At 38.7% G+C, this 19803-nt stretch overlaps 1 protein-coding gene across 1 annotated transcript; it reads left to right on the top strand.

The window, feature by feature from the left end:
* Positions 1-40: 40 nt before the first annotated feature.
* arcn1 (archain 1) lies at positions 41-15749 on the top strand. The gene is given in 10 exon segments (NM_001016978.2): positions 41-82; positions 5474-5737; positions 7979-8158; positions 10067-10278; positions 10418-10582; positions 11236-11401; positions 12035-12182; positions 12963-13071; positions 14187-14391; positions 15000-15749. Coding segments are annotated over 10 exon segments (1542 nt in total). The 5' UTR covers positions 41-79; the 3' UTR covers positions 15090-15749.
* The last annotated feature ends 4054 nt before the right edge of the window (positions 15750-19803 follow it).

The following is a 19803-nucleotide window of genomic DNA, read 5'->3' as shown; positions in this document are numbered from 1 at the left end:
CTCCGGGACGGCCATATTGTACTGAGGAACCGATCTACAGAGAAACAGGCCCTATATCCGTCTCCTGACACCTGCAATCATGGTGAGAATGGGCTCACGGGAGGCAAGGGGAAGGCTGCTAACAAGGACAGGGGGGTAAAGAGGGACGTACTGACTGAGAGGTCGGGACAGTAGCGCAGTCCGGCGGTACAGTTGGCAGTCCGGAGGGAGGGCAGTGACAGAACCGGGAAGGGGAAGTACGGAGAGACTTGTATTTGCGGAGACACCCTGACAGATAATTACAGAGGGGCTAGAATGTAACATACTGTGTTGCGTCCTGTTAAATAAATGTTGGGCCACGTTACAGCCCATGTGTTTTCCTCTGGGTTTGAGAAAAAGTTTGGACATAAGTGATACGTATCCCTTTAGTTATCAGATATATTGAACCAGACTGGGGGAGCAGTGACAGTCATTCTGTATAGATATGTGGGCTCAGAGACAGACTGGGGGAGCAGTGACAGTCATTCTGTATAGCTATGGGGGCTCAGAGACAGACTGGGGGAGCAGTGACAGTCATTCTGTATAGCTATGGGGGCTCAGAGACAGACTGGGGGAGCAGTGACAGTCATTCTGTATAGCTATGGGGGCTCAGAGACAGACTGGGGGAGCAGTGACAGTCATTCTGTATAGCTATGGGGGCTGAGAGACAGACTGGGGGAGCAGTGATAGTCATTCTGTATAGATATGGGGACTCACAGACAGACTGGGGGAGCAGTGACAGCCATTCTGTATTTATATGGGGGCACACAAACAGACTGGGGGAGCAGTGACAACCATTCTGTATTTATATGGGGGCACAGAGACAGACGGGGGGAGCAGTGACAGCCGTTCTAGCCTTTTTTAATTGATATAAAACACAGAAACAGATTGGGGCACAGTGGCAACCATGTATTTTTTAATATGGGGCATCAGCCCCATATAATGTATGTGTGTGTGTTTGTGTGGAAGGGGAGGGCATTTCTTGATAGCTTAAAGTGATACTGACACGAAAAAACAACTTTTTAAAATATTAATCTACATAAAAAGTTCCCTATTGGTCATGTTGATCATTCTTTGCTGATAGGGCTGCTTTTGTAAGTAATTGTTACTTGAAGTCCCTAAACCTGACTGTTTTGCCAACCTGACTGTCCCTTCTCAGCCTGTCAGTTATAGATTCTAATGCTAATAGCCTACTGCTGCACAAATATGGCTGCCCCCTCATAGAGGAACATGGGGGATTAGATAGGTAATGTAAACGCATCAGGCAAATACTTTTACAGCAAAATGATAAAACTCATGCAAATACATTATAAATTATATTATTATTATGATAAATGAAAAAGGTTTCATTTCTGGTGTCAGTATCTCTTTAATGCACAGAATGTCTTAATGTCCTATATATATTGATAATGGGTGAGTGCAGAGGCCCTCTTGTTGCTGTGTGTATGAATGTTTTGGTCTCATTGCACCCCTGTCCAATGGTTTAAAATTTAGTAGTGAGCACAATTTGCCCTTGTTTGAGATAAATATATATAATGTGTTTGGTAAGTGCCAGTATTCTCTTTTATTAGACTTAAAACAACAGAATGTATTTATTTCACATACCACTTGTGTCCAACATTTCAGTCCACATTGGGACCTTTATTAAAGGGACTTCGGACACAAGTGGTATGTGAAATAAAGACATTTTGTTGTTTTAAGTCTTATACAAAGGAAACGTGCATTTTTTACTGTGCACCTCAGCAGAACTTTTTGAGATGAGTGCAGGCACATTTTCTTTAACATAAATATATAATATATATAAATTACATATATACATGTGGGTGCAAAGATGGGCTTTATTTATATTGCATACAAAGACAGTCCAGAGGAGCAGAGACATGCGGCATATTTATATTAGTTACAGAGTCTTGGGAGCAAGGACAGGTATTGTTTATAAAGGATGCAGAACAGACTAGGGGTGGCAGTCCATTGTTGGTCAGCAGTCTCCCTAGTGTCCCACAGCATTACCTGTATCTCTGCTGAGCCAATCTAGAATGCCGCCTCTGTTTGTATGAGAGTTTCAGCTTGTTTGCCTTTTATGGACTTTGTGTTGCCTGATTTATGTTTTTTGTGTGTGTGTTTTCATCTCCTTAAGACCATCCTGATCTAATAGGATATGTGTTCTTGCTTATTACTTGTATAATACACTTGCTAGTGTGCAGTTATTTAGTATTTAGCATTTACTTATTAAATCAGTCTGCATTATGTTTGTAGTGCAGAGTTCTTTATATGTCATTTAAGCTGTATATGGCTATTGTCCATGGGAAGTGGCAATAAAAGTAAAATAAAGCAATCACACAAAAATAAGCATGCTTGACCACCTGCTCATGTTGGCCCCACCATCTTTATTTTTCATTTATATTATGACCTACAGTCAGCAAGTGGAACCCCATAAGCAGTGGTAAAATATAAGAATTGGGTTCACAGCCCCAAAATTTCCAAAACATTGAGTGTTGTTGTATAAGTGGAAACATACACCAGCATTAAGAAATATAGCATATGTTTCACTGGGGTATTTTACCACCATATCCAGCATTAGTTTAATGAATTGGGCTTATGCTAAACATTCTTTTTTCCTATTGTACTAATCCATAGTTTTGGTATTTCTCAAACTAAGCAATATGAGCCATGATATTGAAAGAACTTTCACTTTCTAGGTTCCATATTCTTAACAGAAATTGTAGGAGAATGCAGTTAATCAATTTGCTCTCCTCAGTTAACCCCTCTACATTGCAAACACCTCCTCATTTGTAAACAAGCACTATTGGTTACAAGGTGAGGTAATAAGTGTAAAAACAAAACAATTTTACATTTAGGGCCTGATTTATGAACCCTTGGGCATCTGTTCAAGGTATAGGTGGTGAGCAATTTATTTTTGGCTAAACCCACTTGTGTGGGAGGAAAAAAACACTTTTCTGTAAGCACAGTTTAAAACAAGCCAACACAACTAACTGCAGGAAAGGCAGGAAGTCACTCACAGTTTTTGTAAGCAAATACCTGAGTCTACATACTCAAGGGTTTCTTAAAGGATTTTTTTTTTGAAAAATAATTGGCAGAATGTATATGTTGCACAAAGGTATACCATAATGGGTTTTATTGCTTCTTTAAAGGGGCATCACAAGCTCAATAATTAGGACTTAGCATACTTTTTGCCCATTTTAAGAAATATATATGATTTTTTAAACCACTTTGTATTGCTTCTTGGTTTAGCCAAGTCAGTGTTTGTGGTGGAAAGGCAGTAAAACCAAACTACCTGTTCACTGATAAGCCAGATGTATAATGAGCTTCTTATCTCAAAACCTGATTGCAGAGTAGGAAAGGGAGGGGTTTGTTATATGGGTTATCTTGTTTACAGGGGGGAGGAGTTGGGGAAGTTAAGGGAAAACATCACAATTTTCCATTTGTGATTTTTATCACAAAATGTGGAAAATATGGATTGGTTTTATGATAAAAAGAATTATCAGAATACATTTTCAGCACATATTTGTCTATATGTATATGTCTATATAGGTGTATACTGCCCCTTTAAATGGTTTATGAAAATCTGATTTTTAAACGTAGTAGTAGTGATTTTAGGTTGCATGGTTGTTCAGGGAGCACCTATCACTCCTTGCGATTGTGCATGCATGTTGCACAGAAGATATATGCACAGATTTGTAAGATATAACTGTTTTTCTATTGCGTAATTGGGAGGGACATTAATACCTTCCTTTGATATGGCTGAATTTGGCTTCTTCAGCATGAAATACTAGATATTTTAAAGGAAAAAATAAACCATTATTAAAAAAACTTATGGGCTTTGTCTGGGAGTTATCTATATTAAAATAAAGGTTTGGAGTGCTGTTTAAATCAGTGTATGACATAAACCTGTGGTGGGCACTACTGTGTAACAGTATTCTGACTACGGTTGTTTCTTTGTATTGGTGTTATCAGTAATTCATTATTTTGTTCGAATTTTTATACTGAGCTTGCTTGATAACATTCAGGCAAAGCTTTGTTTCATGACACTGTACAGGCATGGGACCCATTATCCGGAAACCTGTTATCCAGAAAGCTCAGAATTACAGAAAGCCCCTTTGCCATAGACGCCATTATAAGCAAATAATTCAGATTTTTTAAATTGATTCCCTTTTTTTCTGTAATAATCAAACAGTACCTTGTACCTTATCCCAGCTTAAATATAATTAATCTTTATGGGAGGCAAAAGTTTCTCATTAGGTTTATTAAATGTTTTAATGATTTTTTAGTAGATGTAAAGTATGGAGATCCAAATTATGAAATGTTCCCTTATTTGGATAGAACTATTCTGGATAGGTCCCATATCAGTATAAAGAAATAGATTTTCTATCCTGGCCACACGTTTAACAAAAAGGTTAAAGTGTATTTGATGGCAATTTTTTGTCTTGAAGTAAAACACAGCATAAATCTTCAAAGTTGTGAGAATTCATATGGTAAAAGTGACTTCTGAGATTATTAAATCAGCAGTTCAAGTGCTAGAGCTGTTTTTCAGCCCGTAGGGATGTCTATGTATCAAACCAGTGAACTTTTCCAAAAAGAAAATTAGGGGGTTTTGTACCCAGTGCTAATCGGTGCATCAATTAATGCTAAAGTGATTGAGTCTTAAGACCAGTGCATAATATAAGCAACTAATGTACTTGAAAAGGGGAGTGCATTTCTTAGTAATTATTCCACTTTCTTTTATGGCTGGGAATTTATGTGTAAAAGGGGAATATGAAAAAAAATATATATATATGAAAAACCTCCTTGCAAAATCAGTTACTGGATCTGTGACAATGTAGTTTGCCACTAAAGTTTGGATACCTTTGGGCTGTGGAACAGTGAGTATCCTTCTGCCACTGCCATTTTGAAAAAACAGCAGTAGATACCTCTGTCTGTCATTACGTTTAATAACACTCCAGAAGCCATATTGGCTGTGTACAGAACTATGACAGGTGGACCACAGTACCAGAGCTCTAGCTTGGGTAGATGTCAAAGTTTGCCTGTTACTGCAGCCAGTCACCCAGAGTCTTCATCCAACATTATTGGGGTGCTTCCCTGTACTGCACAGTGACTTTGAAAATAGAGTATGTCGAAATAAAAATCCCACTTTATGGAATCTGGGTGTTATACAGTAGGGGTGTCTTCCTAAATGTGCCACCAGTTTGAAGAATTTGGTTTAGCTTTTCCATTTCAGAGCTTGTAAATCTCCGGGCACCAATTAATGCCATGCTTAAAAATAAGGCCCATTTATATAAACTGAAAAACAGGAGCCCCACAAAGCCACATTCTTGTAGAAATAGTAACAACACCATTAATGTGGATGAGAGAATTTCTTGTGAAGCTTTTAAATTCATTTATTAACTACTTGTCTATAATGCTGGCACTAGAATTTACTTTTTCTTTTCTAATTCAGGTGCTGCTGGCGGCAGCAGTCTGCACCAAGGCCGGTAAGGCCATTGTATCAAGGCAGTTTGTTGAGATGACCCGCACACGTATTGAAGGACTTTTGGCCGCTTTTCCAAAGCTTATGAACACAGGAAAGCAGCACACATTTGTTGAGACAGAAAGTGTTCGGTATGTTTACCAACCCATGGAGAAGCTCTACATGGTTCTTATCACTACCAAGAACAGCAACATCCTGGAGGACCTTGAAACACTCAGATTGTTCTCCAGGGTGGTAAGTACAAAACCTGCTCTGATGACTCTAGAATAGAACATGGAAGGGCATTACACTTCTGGGGTATTAAATCTAATATAAATACTAAAGGTATTATCCCAATATCACTAGCTAAACCTGCAAATTTTGAGATGGAAAATACCCCACCCACAAACCATGCTCAGACAGTTAAAACACTAATTTCCTTAAATTCACAACTGTATGAATATAATCCTATAGACAACTATATAATATAAAGGTTACAAGATAAGCATGCCTGTCAGTCTTTGCCTCTGACCTTCTCTGCTAACATGCCTGGCTTTTATAGCCAGCCTCCCCCCTCCATGGTGCAATGATGTGCTTGTTCCTGCATACAAATTTGTGGTCACTCCTACATCCTCCCCATTTAATGATATGCTTAGCTGCTCTTCATCTCCCCTTTCTACAAGCTGACACACCTCAGGACTGTTTATCTTAGGTCAACGGTGACCGCGCACATGAACACTACATTGTGGCATCTATCGGAACATATAATCTCTTTAACATGTATTCAGCATGTTTCATCTTTATGCCTGCACAGACACCAGCCTTTCCAGCTAATATGTTAGCATATAGCAGGAAGGCTATAGTTTTAGGTCTTTACATGGCATTAGGTTGTCCATATTTGTGGAGGTATTATAATGATACTGATGCAAAAGGCTAAATGTCTTCCATTAGCACCGAACTGTTTCTTCTCATGGTGTGAATTTGCTATTGTAGAGGCAACGTTAAATGCCACAGAATACACAAGGGACTCCATTCAAACTGAATTGTGAATTCAAGAGGAAACTTACCTTTAAAAGGACAATATGTTCCCAAGTTTTGCACTTTAAAAAATATGATTGAGCCACCTCTGTATAGTACGTCACAGAGGAGAAGAAAAGGTAAAATCACTTGCCAGTGCCAATTGTTAGTCACCACCAGTGACTATAATTGCTAACCTCATATCCTAAGCCATCTCTTCTTTATAAAAAAAAAAAAACACGTTGGCCTGGAATGCTTTTATGTAGCTGCCACCTTTTTCAGTGCTCCCAGTTTTTCCCTGCGTTTGTTCATTCAGTGCATGCCCTTCCCCCCCCCCCCCTTGAGCACAGAAGGAGATGTTTACAGTAGTGCTTCAAAGTTGGTGAACCCTTTAAAATATTCTATATTAATGTGACCTAAAACATCTGATTTTCAAACAAGATATACAAGTAGATGAAGAAAACCTAGTGAAGTAAATGAAACAAAAAAAAAAGGAAATTATTTATTTATAAAAATGTGAATTATTTGATTAAAGGAGACATAATTTTGTAGGCAATCATGAATAATATATGGTGCTGGTTTCACTTTGGGCTAAAAATGAATCCTATTGTGGCCTGCCACAATACCACACAGTTTCCAGGGTCTTAGTGTATGTAACCTACCTATATACACCCCATCAACTTCAACTATCTCCCCAGTACTCCTCTTACTGTGTATGTATGTATGTATATATATATATGTATGTATATATACATATATATATATATGTATATATACATATATATATGTATATATATATGTATATATATATATATATATATATATATATATATATATATATATATATATATGTGTATATATATATATATATATATATATATATACTGGAATGAGGACAGTACTCCTAGGATTTAAACAATTTTGAGCAAAATGTAAATGTAAATGCAAAAATAGAAAGGTTTATTACAAAAAATGCACTGGAACAAGGACAGCATTCCTAGGATTTAAAGAATTGTGAGCAAAATGTAAATGCAAAGATAGAAAGGTTTATTACTCAACGTTTCAGTCTCACACAGAAACCTGATGAAGGTACGGGACCTGTTATCCAGAATGCTCGGGACCTGGGGTTTTCCGAATAAGGGATCCTTATGTAATTTGGATCTCCATAACTTAAGGCTGCTAAAAATCATTTATATATTATAGACCCAATAGGCTTGTTTTGCCTACAATAAGGATTAATTATATCTTAGTTGGGATTAAGTACAATTTACTGTTTTATAACTACAGAGAAAAAGGAAATCATTTTTAAAAATTAGATTTATTTGCTTATAATGGAGTCTATGGGAGATGGCCTTTTCGTAATTTGGAACTTTCTGGATAATGGGTTTCTGGATAAGGGATCCCATAACTGTATATATTCACTTTCATGCGTATTCCATAATATATGATAATATATGTTGTTGTATGTTCCTACTGTAGATTCCTGAGTACTGCAGAGCTCTGGAGGAGACAGAGATTTCAGACCACTGCTTTGATCTGATCTTTGCATTTGATGAGATTGTGGCCCTTGGATACAGAGAGAATGTGAACCTGGCCCAAATAAGAACTTTCACAGAGATGGACTCGCATGAGGAAAAGGTGTTCCGTGCAGTCAGAGAGGTAAGACTACAAGTAGAGATCTTATCCAGCATACATTTAAGGCAATGACCTACTTGTAGCTTTAGTCAACCCTTCTTGGTGCATATGTGAAATTATTCAGGGTACGAACTATAAATCAATTTATGAAGACCTTTTGAGCGAAATTTCAACACTTTTTTTCCAGTAATTCAGTGTATTAAAAGGGCTATTATGAAGATATGGAGAATGCTTGCGTTAATACCATAATTTTAGAACCAGTATGAATCTTGTTATGCTTGCTTAACTTGGCAGTTGTTCCTTTTGATGGTATAACTGGTTTGTGCTTTAGTTACCAGTAGTGATGGATCTTCAGCGAGTCATAATGTCTACTGATATACATCAGGGAAAATAAGTATTGAACACATCAATGTTTTTCTCAGTAAATATATTTCTGATGGGGCTATTGACTTGAAATTTACACCAGATATCTGTAACAGCCCAAGTAATCCGCACATACATAGAAATCAAAACTAGTAAGTCCATAAAAGTGTAATGACACTGGGAATAAGTATTGAACACACTTACTGAAATGTATTTAATACTTAGTAGGAAAGCCTTTTTAACGACAGCTTCAAGGCGCCTCCTGTATGGAGAAACTAGTTGCATGCATTGTTCAGGTGTGATTTTGACCCCTTCTTCCACACAAACTGTCTTCAAATCTTGAAGGTTTCGGGGGCCTCTTCTATGAACACTGATCTTCAGTTCTTTTCATAGATTTTCAATAGGATTTAAGTAGAGTGATTGACTGGGCCATTCTAGCAGCTTTATTTTCTTTTTCTGAAACCAACTGAGAGTTTCCTTTGCTGTGTGTTTGGGATCATTGCCTTGGTCAAATATCCACCCTCGTTTCATCTTCAGCATGGTAGATGGCAGCAGATTCTTATCAAGAATGTCCTGGTACATTTGTCCATTCATCCTTCCTTCAATTATATGAAGTATGCCAGTACCATATGCTGAAAACAGCCCCTCACCATGATGTTTCCATTGTGTTTTTGGGGTGATGCAGTGCCATTTCTCCTCCAAACATGATGTGTGCAATGACATACAAAGAGTTCAATTTTGGTCTCATCTGACCAGACTATATTCTCCCAGAATTTAATTGACTTGTCCAATTGTTGTGCGGCAAACCTTAAGTTGAGTTTTAACATGTTTTTTCTTCAGCAGCGAAGTCTTGCACAGTGAGCATGAATAGAGGCCATGTTGGTTGAGTGCATTACTTATTGTTTTCTTTGAAACAACTGTACCTGCTAATTCCTGGTCTTTCTGAAGCTCTCCGCAAGTGATGCTTGGTTCTCGGACAACTCTTCTTTCTATTCCAGTCTGTTTTACAAACCATTTCCTGGTTGCTAGAGTAAATTGGATCCTAGCAACCAGATTGCTACTGAAATTCCAAACTGTATTAAAAAGCTAAATAAATCAAAAACCACAAAAAATAAAAATGAAGACTAACTGCAGGTTGTCTCAGAATATCTGCATTATACTAACAATGTATTTGAAGATAAACTACCCCTTTAACATGGGGGTTTTAGGTAATTCAGTAAAACATTTGTTTTCTTATCTTTTTTACTTATGGTACCTAAAATCTGAGTGCTCCATTTGCAGTGTTACATTTTAGTATAATTTTTTTTGTTAATTTCAAACATTTTACTCTTCTGTGCATTTGCAAGTGTAAATCTACTGAGTTACAACTAATATAAGAAAGATGATGGTGCTGCATTACTTATTGGATTTGCTGAGGGGTGCCAAACATTGGCACCCCCAATGAAATTTCTTTCAACTGACAAAAATAAAATGCAAGCCTTTCGCTAAAGCATTTTTAAGAGTAAAACTGTTTTCTGTTATATAGATATTGGAGTTATTCATGCACCTTTCTTTCTGCACTCTTTACAGACACAGGAAAGAGAAGCCAAGGCAGAGATGCGACGCAAAGCCAAGGAGCTTCAGCAGGCTAGAAGGGATGCAGAGCGGCAGGGCAAGAAGGCTCCTGGATTTGGAGGGTTTGGAAGTTCGGGTGGTTCCTCCATGTCTAACAATGCAGTTTCGCTGATTACAGAGACCATTATAGAACCAGAGAAAACAAAGAGTGCCCCTGTTCCATCACGGTATACAAGCAAAATACAATTGTAAAGTGTTATTGCAAACCAAATGAACTGTATAATATTTAAAATGATGGAATGGGAATTGTAGAATTATGGCTTTAAAAAGGTTTTTATGTGCAACATATTGTCTTGCCCCCTGTAGGCCATCTGGTTCTGGCAAAGCCCTGAAACTTGGAGCTAAAGGGAAGGAGGTGGATAACTTTGTGGACAAATTAAAATCTGAAGGAGAAACTATTGTCACCCCTTCATCTGGCAAGAGGCAGTCAGAAGTGGCCAAGGTGCTTGCTCCTCCCGTGAACATGGAGAGGTCAGTGTTGGGAATTTATGGGGACAGGAAGTCTGATATTTTGTAATATCAGTTGTGGTGAAAGAGGTTTTATCCAGTATTTTCTTTGTATATATAAAAACAGTTATTTATGCTCAGTATTTTGCATTTCTTATAGAAATTAGATTGTGTGATTTAAGTGGGAAGAATTCAATATTTGTTTTCTCAACATTTGAAGAAAGGCTAGCAAAGGCAGAACAATCAAAACTTCACAAATTATTACAAAAGGTGCGATTTATTTGATGACCGTATCCCTTTAGCATTCACATTTGTTGAGAGGGGATGAAATGCACCATTTTAGAGAAATCCATTTATTGATTAAAAGCTCTATTCTCTGTTATAAACTTCTATGCTGTATGTATACAGTTTGCAACAGCTTTTTAGATTTTTATGTTCGAGCTGCCTGTAGCAAACCAACATTTTGGCAGCTTATTATTTAACATGTTATAAATTGTTGGTAACCACTCTCATGTTAAAGGACTTACCACAATAGCAAACTTAGTAAAACTTTAGTATTTTGTGCTAGAATCCCTACCTCTGCTTTGCATCTCCCAACAGGGTCTTTGATTTTTCTTTTGGTGAGCAGATTTGTGCTGTTTTTGACTTCTGAGTATATTCTTTATTTTCATCTACAGTGTTCACTTGAGGGTTGAAGAAAAAATTTCCCTTACTTGCAGCCGGGATGGAGGACTTCAGAATATGGAGGTTCACGGGCTGATTATGCTCAGAGTGACAGATGATAAGTTTGGCAGGATCCGTGTGCACATTGAAAATGAAGATAAAAAAGGAGTACAACTGCAGGTTAGGAAGCATCTGTATTTGAATTACTGAAATAAACTGTCTTTCATGGTTCACAAATGGATTAAAGGAAAAGTCAATCGAAAATATATTTTTTTGCCTGATAAAAGAAAAAATTGTAAGCAACTTTGCAATATACATTCATTACTTTACCTTTTCTATTATTTTCCCTGGTGGCTCTGGCATTTGAAACAATGTAACACATGCCAGCAGACTGACAGACCTGTCTTGCTGGAGCAGACTGACCTTTGCAACATTGTTTAAAAAGTAAATGCTGCTTTCAATAGCAATTTAATTTATAAAATTTTTCAATTAAAAAAAAACTTTCACATTGGAAAGTTGCCTGGAATTATGTTTTCTTTAATTAGGCAAAAAAATTTTTTGAGGGTTTTCAAGTCCTTTAATATGAGAATTGAATGATCAAACAAGTATACTAAACATTTGTATAACATGCTTAGTACACTGCTTTACAGTTGTACTGAATAGTGCTTGTTTGTAAATTAAATGATTGGTTGCATGGCTGAAAAACTAAGAGCTGAAGCTCCAGTTTTAAATGGTCAAAACTTTTTGTAGACAGTCTAAGGTTATGGATGGCTGCTACATATTGTTTTGTATAACTTCGCTTTCTTGTCTCAGACTCATCCCAATGTGGACAAAAAACTTTTCACTTCGGATTCGGTAATTGGGCTGAAAAACCCAGAAAAATCCTTCCCTCTGAATAGTGACGTGGGTGTCTTGAAGTGGAGACTGCAGACCACAGATGAGTCTTTTATTCCCCTCACCAGTAAGTACTGTGTTTTAACATTCAGTGTGCTATTATGCAGGACAGTATTAACTGCAGATCCTTTCATGTACACTTTTACGTGGTTTAAGGTTGCAGACAGGACATCCAAATTCAAACTATAGTCAATTGTTCTAATACACACTCAGTAATAGGAATAATTAGCTGTACACAGCATGTAAGATACAAAAAGTATATGTTGGTAAAGTGAAAAAAACATGCATTTATTTCTCATAATATAAACTTCAGCAGTGCAGGCTAAAGGAAAAAAAATAAAAAAATAAAATGCTTTAAAATGCTGTTTTTTATACCAACCGTACAACACCTGGCGAAGATAAAAACAATAATCCATGCCTTCAAATTTCTATGCAGCAGCTCCCCATCTGCTCATTAGGCAAATTTTTGAGTGTAAGTGACACCGCAAATGCTAAGGGCAAGGGCACACAGTATGTATAGATCCGCTTCTCTCGGTCCTGCTACAGTACAGTAGCTGCCTAATGTGGGCACGCAGAGCTCATCGAAGGTCGGCCTGGAAAACAACTGCTTTCACATTTATCAGGCCCACATCTGACATTTTTGGCAAACTAAATATTTTCAAACTATTTTTTTATTTTGCTCAGCCTATCTAGTTACCCAGTTTTATTTTTACACTGAACTGTTCCTTTAAAGAACAGACTGTACAGTTGCCATCTAGCAAATGCATTGAATGTTTGTGAAATTAATTAAATACAGTTGCTAACAAAACTTTTTAATATGTGTTCAAATGTCTTTTTCTTACCTTAGTTAACTGTTGGCCATCAGAAAGTGGGAATGGCTGTGATGTTAACATAGAATATGAACTCCAGGAAGAAAGGCTGGAACTGAATGATGTTGTCATTACCATTCCTCTACCGTAAGTGATTCTAACAAGGCACAATATAAAGCAATTTAGATAGTAAATATGGGTTTAGCAATTGATTCTCATTATCTTCTTGCAAGCGGCTTATTCATATGGTCTTTTCTCCTGTAGGTCCAAATATAAGAATGCTCTTCAGTATTAATATTGATGTATTCTGTTTTAAGCTCTGTCTGCTGTTAACTAATGTCTGCATAATAATTGCTTGTTAGCAAGTTATATTAAAGGGATGCTATACATAACAGTGCACCATATCTTAAACATGAAATCACAAGGTACCGTGTACAGACAGAGCTAATTAGTCAAAAATTCAGAGCTGTGTGTGAATATATATCTGTTTTTACTTTTCTGCAGGTTTTATTTCATGTATGCAATGTTTGAAAGGTTTCTCACATGCACAGCCTGTTTCAAATCCCCCTACAGCATGTTAGTGGGATTTGGACCTAGGCTTTGGCTTGGCCATTTCAGAACCTTTCATTTAATATTATTTTTGTTTTATTTATTTAGTTTTTAGATATTCCTTGGTGGATTTGCTAAAAATGTTTAGGGTCATTATGTTACAAAGTTTACTTTCAGTTGAGCTTCCAAAATTCTGACACCTTCCATGTAGAAGTAATTAATGCAGCCTCTTTCTTATAGGTTTATGCACTTTGAGATCCGTATTGACGAGAGCTACCCATAGGTCCTTTAATGAAATGTTGGGGATCTTTGGGACTTCAAACTCAAAGCCTGAGGTTTAATGAAGTTCTAATCATTCGCTCCTGATTCTAATTTTATTAATTAAAATTAGTGATAGGAGTGTATTTATTTTTTCCATGTGTGAAAAAGAAAAGAATGTCTTTTTTTTTTTTTTTTTTTAAATTAAAAAAAAAACCAAAACACTTATTTTCATCCCAAGGGTGTGGTAGTCTGTATATATGGACTGTGATATTAAGAGTCCGGACAAAATGAGGCTAAGATTTTAATGCAGCGGAGGGGCCTCTTTAAATCTGGACCATGTTTAAGTCCTTTGGACTGCCTTTGCCTTCACAGTGTAAGGCGAATTAATACTGTTGTAGGAGCAAATTTTGTATTTTTGTTACACCTCTGTAATTTTGTTTTCCTTCCATCAGGGCTGGAGTAGGATCTCCAGTAATAGGAGATATAGATGGAGATTATCACCATGACAGCAGGAGAAATACACTTGAATGGACACTGCCAGTTATAGATTCCAAGAATAAGACCGGGAGCCTGGAGTTCAGCATCGCTGGACACCCTAATGACTTCTTCCCTGTCACCGTGTCTTTTGTGTCCAAAAAGAACTACTGTAGCCTACATGTAAGTTCATGAAAGCTCTTGTGATTGCTTTTCTATACTTTATGACTGCCTTTTATTTTATACTTTATGACTGCCTTTTATTTTATGTTTTATGCATTGCAAAGGATTGGCCTAATATTTCTGTTTCTGCAGTTTAGTTATCTGAGTAAATGGCTTGTTTTGCACAGATTTTGATATATTTATATGATCGCTCCCAAGTTCAAATTGTGCCCCAACCACCCTGAATAAGGTGCAGGGGTTATTTGTAAACTGTAGGGGCTTGGTATTTAGTTTGTACTGATACTTTCCACTGCAAAAACTGCACAGAATGGGAATTCCAAGGTGTCAACAGACACACTGTATGCAAGTGTCAACACACTGTATGCAAGCATTATCAATCCGGCAGTCATCCTCATGTACCCCTTCCCAAACCCAGCATTTTGCAATGTTTTTCATGAGCACTTGTGCTGTCATTTCATATTAAGTATTTTATGAATCGTGTTTAGTATGAAGCAAATTTCTTTCTATATAATTAGCTTTAACTTTATGCACTAAAATACACACAATTTGATATTATTTTATAGTAGATTATTGCAGACAGCTTAGATGACCTTTTGATCTTTTTACAGGTGACCAAAGTAACCCAGGTGGATGGTAACAGTTCAGTAAGGTTTTCTACTGAAACATCCTTCTTGGTGGATAAGTATGAAATTCTGTAACAACAATGGAGCGAAGAGTTGACCACAGCAAATTTTTCTTTTTTTTTTTTTTTTGCAAGTTGGAAAAGGAGCACCTGAAGGATTTCTTTCTGCCCTTAAACATGCAGGCGTTCAGAAAATAAACATATATATATATATATATATATATATATATATATATGTATTTTCTGCAGATTTTGTCCACTCCAACCTTTGGGAGGGGGTTAAAACACACAGATTTAATTTCCTGTTCTGCTTCAGTATATTAATCTCTTTGTTGAAAGAGGAATAGTGATTTACATCCTCTTTATTTCAACAAGGATTTGTTTTTCCCTTCTTACAACCATCCCATTATTATGGGATGTGAATATTGCAAACAATGATAATTTATATATCTGAGCTCCTGTTAACATTAAGTTTGTCTCCAGTTTTGTTTTGGATTAGTCCAATTTTTATGCCTTAGTCATCATTAAACCTTCCCTTGCCATTTTTTGAAGAGAAATTGGGTGGTTTATTGAGGAGGGAGGGGGGTTTCTGGGAGCACAGACAATTTGGGGAAGAGGGAGAAGGAACATGTTCTCTTGTAACCCTGTTTATTTGCATAGAAGATCTGCACATTCCATAGTTAAAACAGAAATACTGTTCTGTAACCCAATAAATAAATCAAATTTAAAGTGGAAATTGAGTTTGTTTTTGCATGGTGTTGCTTATTAGGAGGGTGAGAGAGGGAAATATCAGCCTTGCATGAAACCATTCCATTATGGAAGGAGATATCATCTGGACAGCAGGAATATGGCGTACAAGTGATTCTGCTGTTAAAACAGGAGAATGCTGGGGTTTTTTTTTCTTGTTGTAAATCTAAATATAATGTTTGTATTATTATGTTTAAATACATCTGCAGTTAGCAGTGTTTTGCAATAGCAGTATTTTCAATGCCATAACCATTAAAGAGATACTGACAGAAGAATTGAAACACTTTTTTACAACTATTATAACCCTGTCTTTGCATGCTATTTATAATTTTGCCATTAGATTATTTGCCCAGTGCTTTTACATTATACACTCAGCAGGAATCCGTTAGCGTTAGAAGCTATAACTGACAGGCTGAAAAGGGACAGCCAGGTTGGCAAAACAGTCAGGTTTAGGAAATACAAAAAACAATTACAAAAGCAGGTCTATAGTTTTTCTTTTAATGTACATTCATATTTTGAAGAGTAGTTTTGTAGTGTCAGTATCACTTTAAGCTGAGCAGTTGAGCTATGATTAGATGATTTCTCCTATAGCTGGGAGGCAACATCCTCCTCCTTCCTCCCTGAATGTATACCTGGAGCTTTTTTCAGTTACACAGGTTCTCAAACTGCACTCGGTATTTTGTTCCAACATCACTATCATAATCCAAATACATTTCCTGTGTTTGCTGTATAATACACAATTAAGATTTATAAAGTATCTCTATATCAAGCAGTAACTATTGGTAAAACATTACAGATGCTTTTGGATTTAACAATTTACTTTCCACACTGGAACAATTAATCTCAGTACTGTTAATAATCGTCTGAATCTTAACTCCCCCTTGTTCTATTTGCATTAGATATTAAGAATTTGAATAGGTGCTCAGCACTGCTTCCTACCCCATAGGAAATAATCTTTTTGACATTCAGACACATTTTAAAGAACTAATAAACGTGTCAAAAGTTTCTCAACAGTCATGACAGTTTTGATAAAACAGAAAAAAACGATTGAACTGCTGGGAATACTGGATTTCCCAATAAATCCGCCCTAATGTGGGATTTTGTTCCCATGTTGTGATCATACAGGCGTTCACCTTTAAATTAACTTTTAGTATGATGTAAAGAATGCTGTTCTGAGACTTAAAATATTTGCTATTTTAAATTATTTAGTTTGGAATTTCTGCAGCTATCTAGTTACTAGGGTCCAATTTAATCTAGCAACCAGGCAGTGGTTTGAAAGAGAGACAGGAATATGAATAGAGGGCCTAAACAGAAAAATAAGTTATAAAAAGTTGCAATAAAATTATAGCACACCAGAGCAATAGTTTGTTTAAAGCAGGAGAGTCAGAAGGCAAATCATTCAAAAACTAAAAATAAATAACGGAAGACCAACATTCTATAACCTGAAGGTGAACCACCCCTTTAAGCAATATTTAGTGACTGTTCTGCATAACTGAGTTCAAAGTATTTGTTTTCCACCACTTAAATATTATAGGTAAAATCCACTGAATACCCCTTGTTTTGCTATCATGTTGCATTTAAGTGCCTGATGCATTTCTTGGGTGTATATGATGAAACAATAGAATAGGCAAATAATTCAAATATCATATAAAAAAAAAGACCTGTTAAATAAAATACTGAAAATCGGACAAACTAAAACATACTTTTTTTTTTGTAGGGGTACGAGTGGGGTTTTAGTATAATGGGCATTGCAGGGCCAGAATTACATATTTACTGGCAAACCAAATTTGTAATACAGGCATAGGACCCATTATCCAGAATGCTCGGGACCAAGGGTATTCCGGATAAGGGGTCTTTCCGTAATTTGGATCTCAATACCTTAAGTCCACTAAAAAAATCAATAAAACGTTAATTAAACCCAATAGGATTGATTTGCATCCAATAAGGATTAATTATATCTTAGTTGAAATTAATTACAAGGAAATCAGTTTTAAAATTCTAAATTATTTGATTAAAATGGAGTCTATGGGAGATGGGCATTCCGTAATTCGGAGCTTTCTGGATAACGGGTTTCCGGATAAGGGGTCCGATACCTGTACCCTACAAATCCCTCCTTTCCTTGACCCTCTTCACTAAAGTATTATTCCTTACAAGTACAGACCTACCTATATCCTGCCCACCCTGTCTAGGGTGAAATAAGGTGATACGGCAAAGGAAGGAGCAGCATCCACTATGCGACGTCGCATAGTGGATCCTGCCCCAGGGCCGCCATCAGAAATTACGGGGCCCCTCACAAAAAAAATTTCTGCCCCCCCCTCCTCCCACACCCCCAATGGCCCCTCCCCCAGTGACCCCCCCATCAATAAAAAAAAGACATACAGACATTGGTAGCCAGGGGTTACGTTTTGCATTGGTGCCAGGGCAGGTACCCCCTAAATCATTGCTAGCCAGCCCAGGGCCCCCTAAAACATCGGTGGTCCTCCCCCAAATTACTCATACTCATACCCCAGGGCACCCCCAGCATCCTTCGGCTCCCCGCAGGCCCCCCCAAGCATCCTCCTGCTTCCCCCAGGGCCCCCCCAAGCATCCTTCAGCTTCCCCCAGGGCCTCCAAGCATCCTCCAGCTCCCCCACAGCTTCCTCCTGCTTCCCCCAGGGCACCGCCAGCATCCTTCAGCTTCCCCCAGGGCATCCTTCAGCTTCCCCCAGGGCATCCTTCAGCTCATCCTAGGGCATCCTTCAGCTTTCCCCAGGGCCCCCCCAAGTATCCTTCAGCTTCCCCCAGGGCCTCCAAGCATCCTCCAGCTCCCCCACAGCATCCTCCTGCTTCCCCCAGGGCACCGCCAGCATCCTTCAGCTTCCCCCAGGGCATCCTTCAGCTTCCCCCAGGGCCCCCCCCAAGTATCCTTCAGCTTCCCCCAGGGCCTCCAAGCATCCTCCAGCTCGCCCACAGCTTCCTCCTGCTTCCCCCAGGGCACCGCCAGCATCCTTCAGCTTCCCCCAGGGCATCCTTCAGCTTCCCCCAGGGCATCCTTCAGCTTCCCCCAGGGCCTCCAAGCATCCTCCAGCTCGCCCACAGCTTCCTCCTGCTTCCCCCAGGGCACCGCCAGCATCCTTCAGCTTCCCCCAGGGCATCCTTCAGCTTCCCCCAGGGCCTCCAAACATCCTCCAGCTCCCCCACAGCATCCTCCTGCTTCCCCCAGGGCACCGCCAGCATCCTTCAGCTTCCCCCAGGGCCCCCCCCAAGCATCCTTCAGCTTCCCCCAGGGCATCCTTCAGCTTCCCCCAGGGCCCCCCAAGTATCCTTCAGTTTCCCCCAGGGCATCCTTCAGCTTCCCCCAGGGCCCCCAAGCACCTTCCATTTCCTCCCAGCGGCCTCCAGCTCCAGTGATGTCCTCCTCTATGTGCCGCGGCTCTCAGCGGCTTCTCTGCTTTCATAAGGTTGCGCTCCGTGCGTGTGACGTCAGTACGCACGGGCGCAACCTTATAAAAGCGAGGATGCGGCAGAGAGCCGCGGCACATAGAGGAAGACGGAAGCAAAGATTGGGCCCGGGCTGGGCTTGATGAAAGGGGGCCCGGAAACTCTAGCGCGGCCGGGCCCCCTTTAAAGCTAAAAACGCCCGGGACAGTCGTACCCCCTGTGCCCCCCTGATGGCGGCCCTGTCCTGCCCTATATCGCCTTATTTCAAATGACTGGAAGCCAAGTTTTAGCAGGTATTTTCTAATAAAGCATTCAAAATACTAAGTGGATAGGGCAATTATTGGTGCAGGGTAGAATAGATTTTTTTACTTAAAAAATTTGTGTTACTTTTCCTTTAAGCCTTCCATGGAGCGAGCCATGTAGAAATTCCTGTGCCTGTAGTTTCACAGAGCAGAAGCTGTCCAGCACTGAGATCGAAGTCAGGTCAGTCCTGTTTCTCTCCCATCAAGCCATCAGAATGCGCAATCAACTTTTTGCCTCTAAACTCCATGGATTAGCTGTGTCCTCTACTGCATGCAGTTCCTCTTCTGTGCGCATTCCTATTTGCCTCTCATCAGCCCACT

Source organism: Xenopus tropicalis, chromosome 7 (genome assembly GCF_000004195.4).
Source record: "Xenopus tropicalis strain Nigerian chromosome 7, UCB_Xtro_10.0, whole genome shotgun sequence".
Lineage (NCBI taxonomy): Eukaryota > Metazoa > Chordata > Amphibia > Anura > Pipidae > Xenopus > Xenopus tropicalis.
Note: the sequence above shows the minus strand (reverse complement) of the source record. Positions and strands in the feature narration are given on the sequence as shown.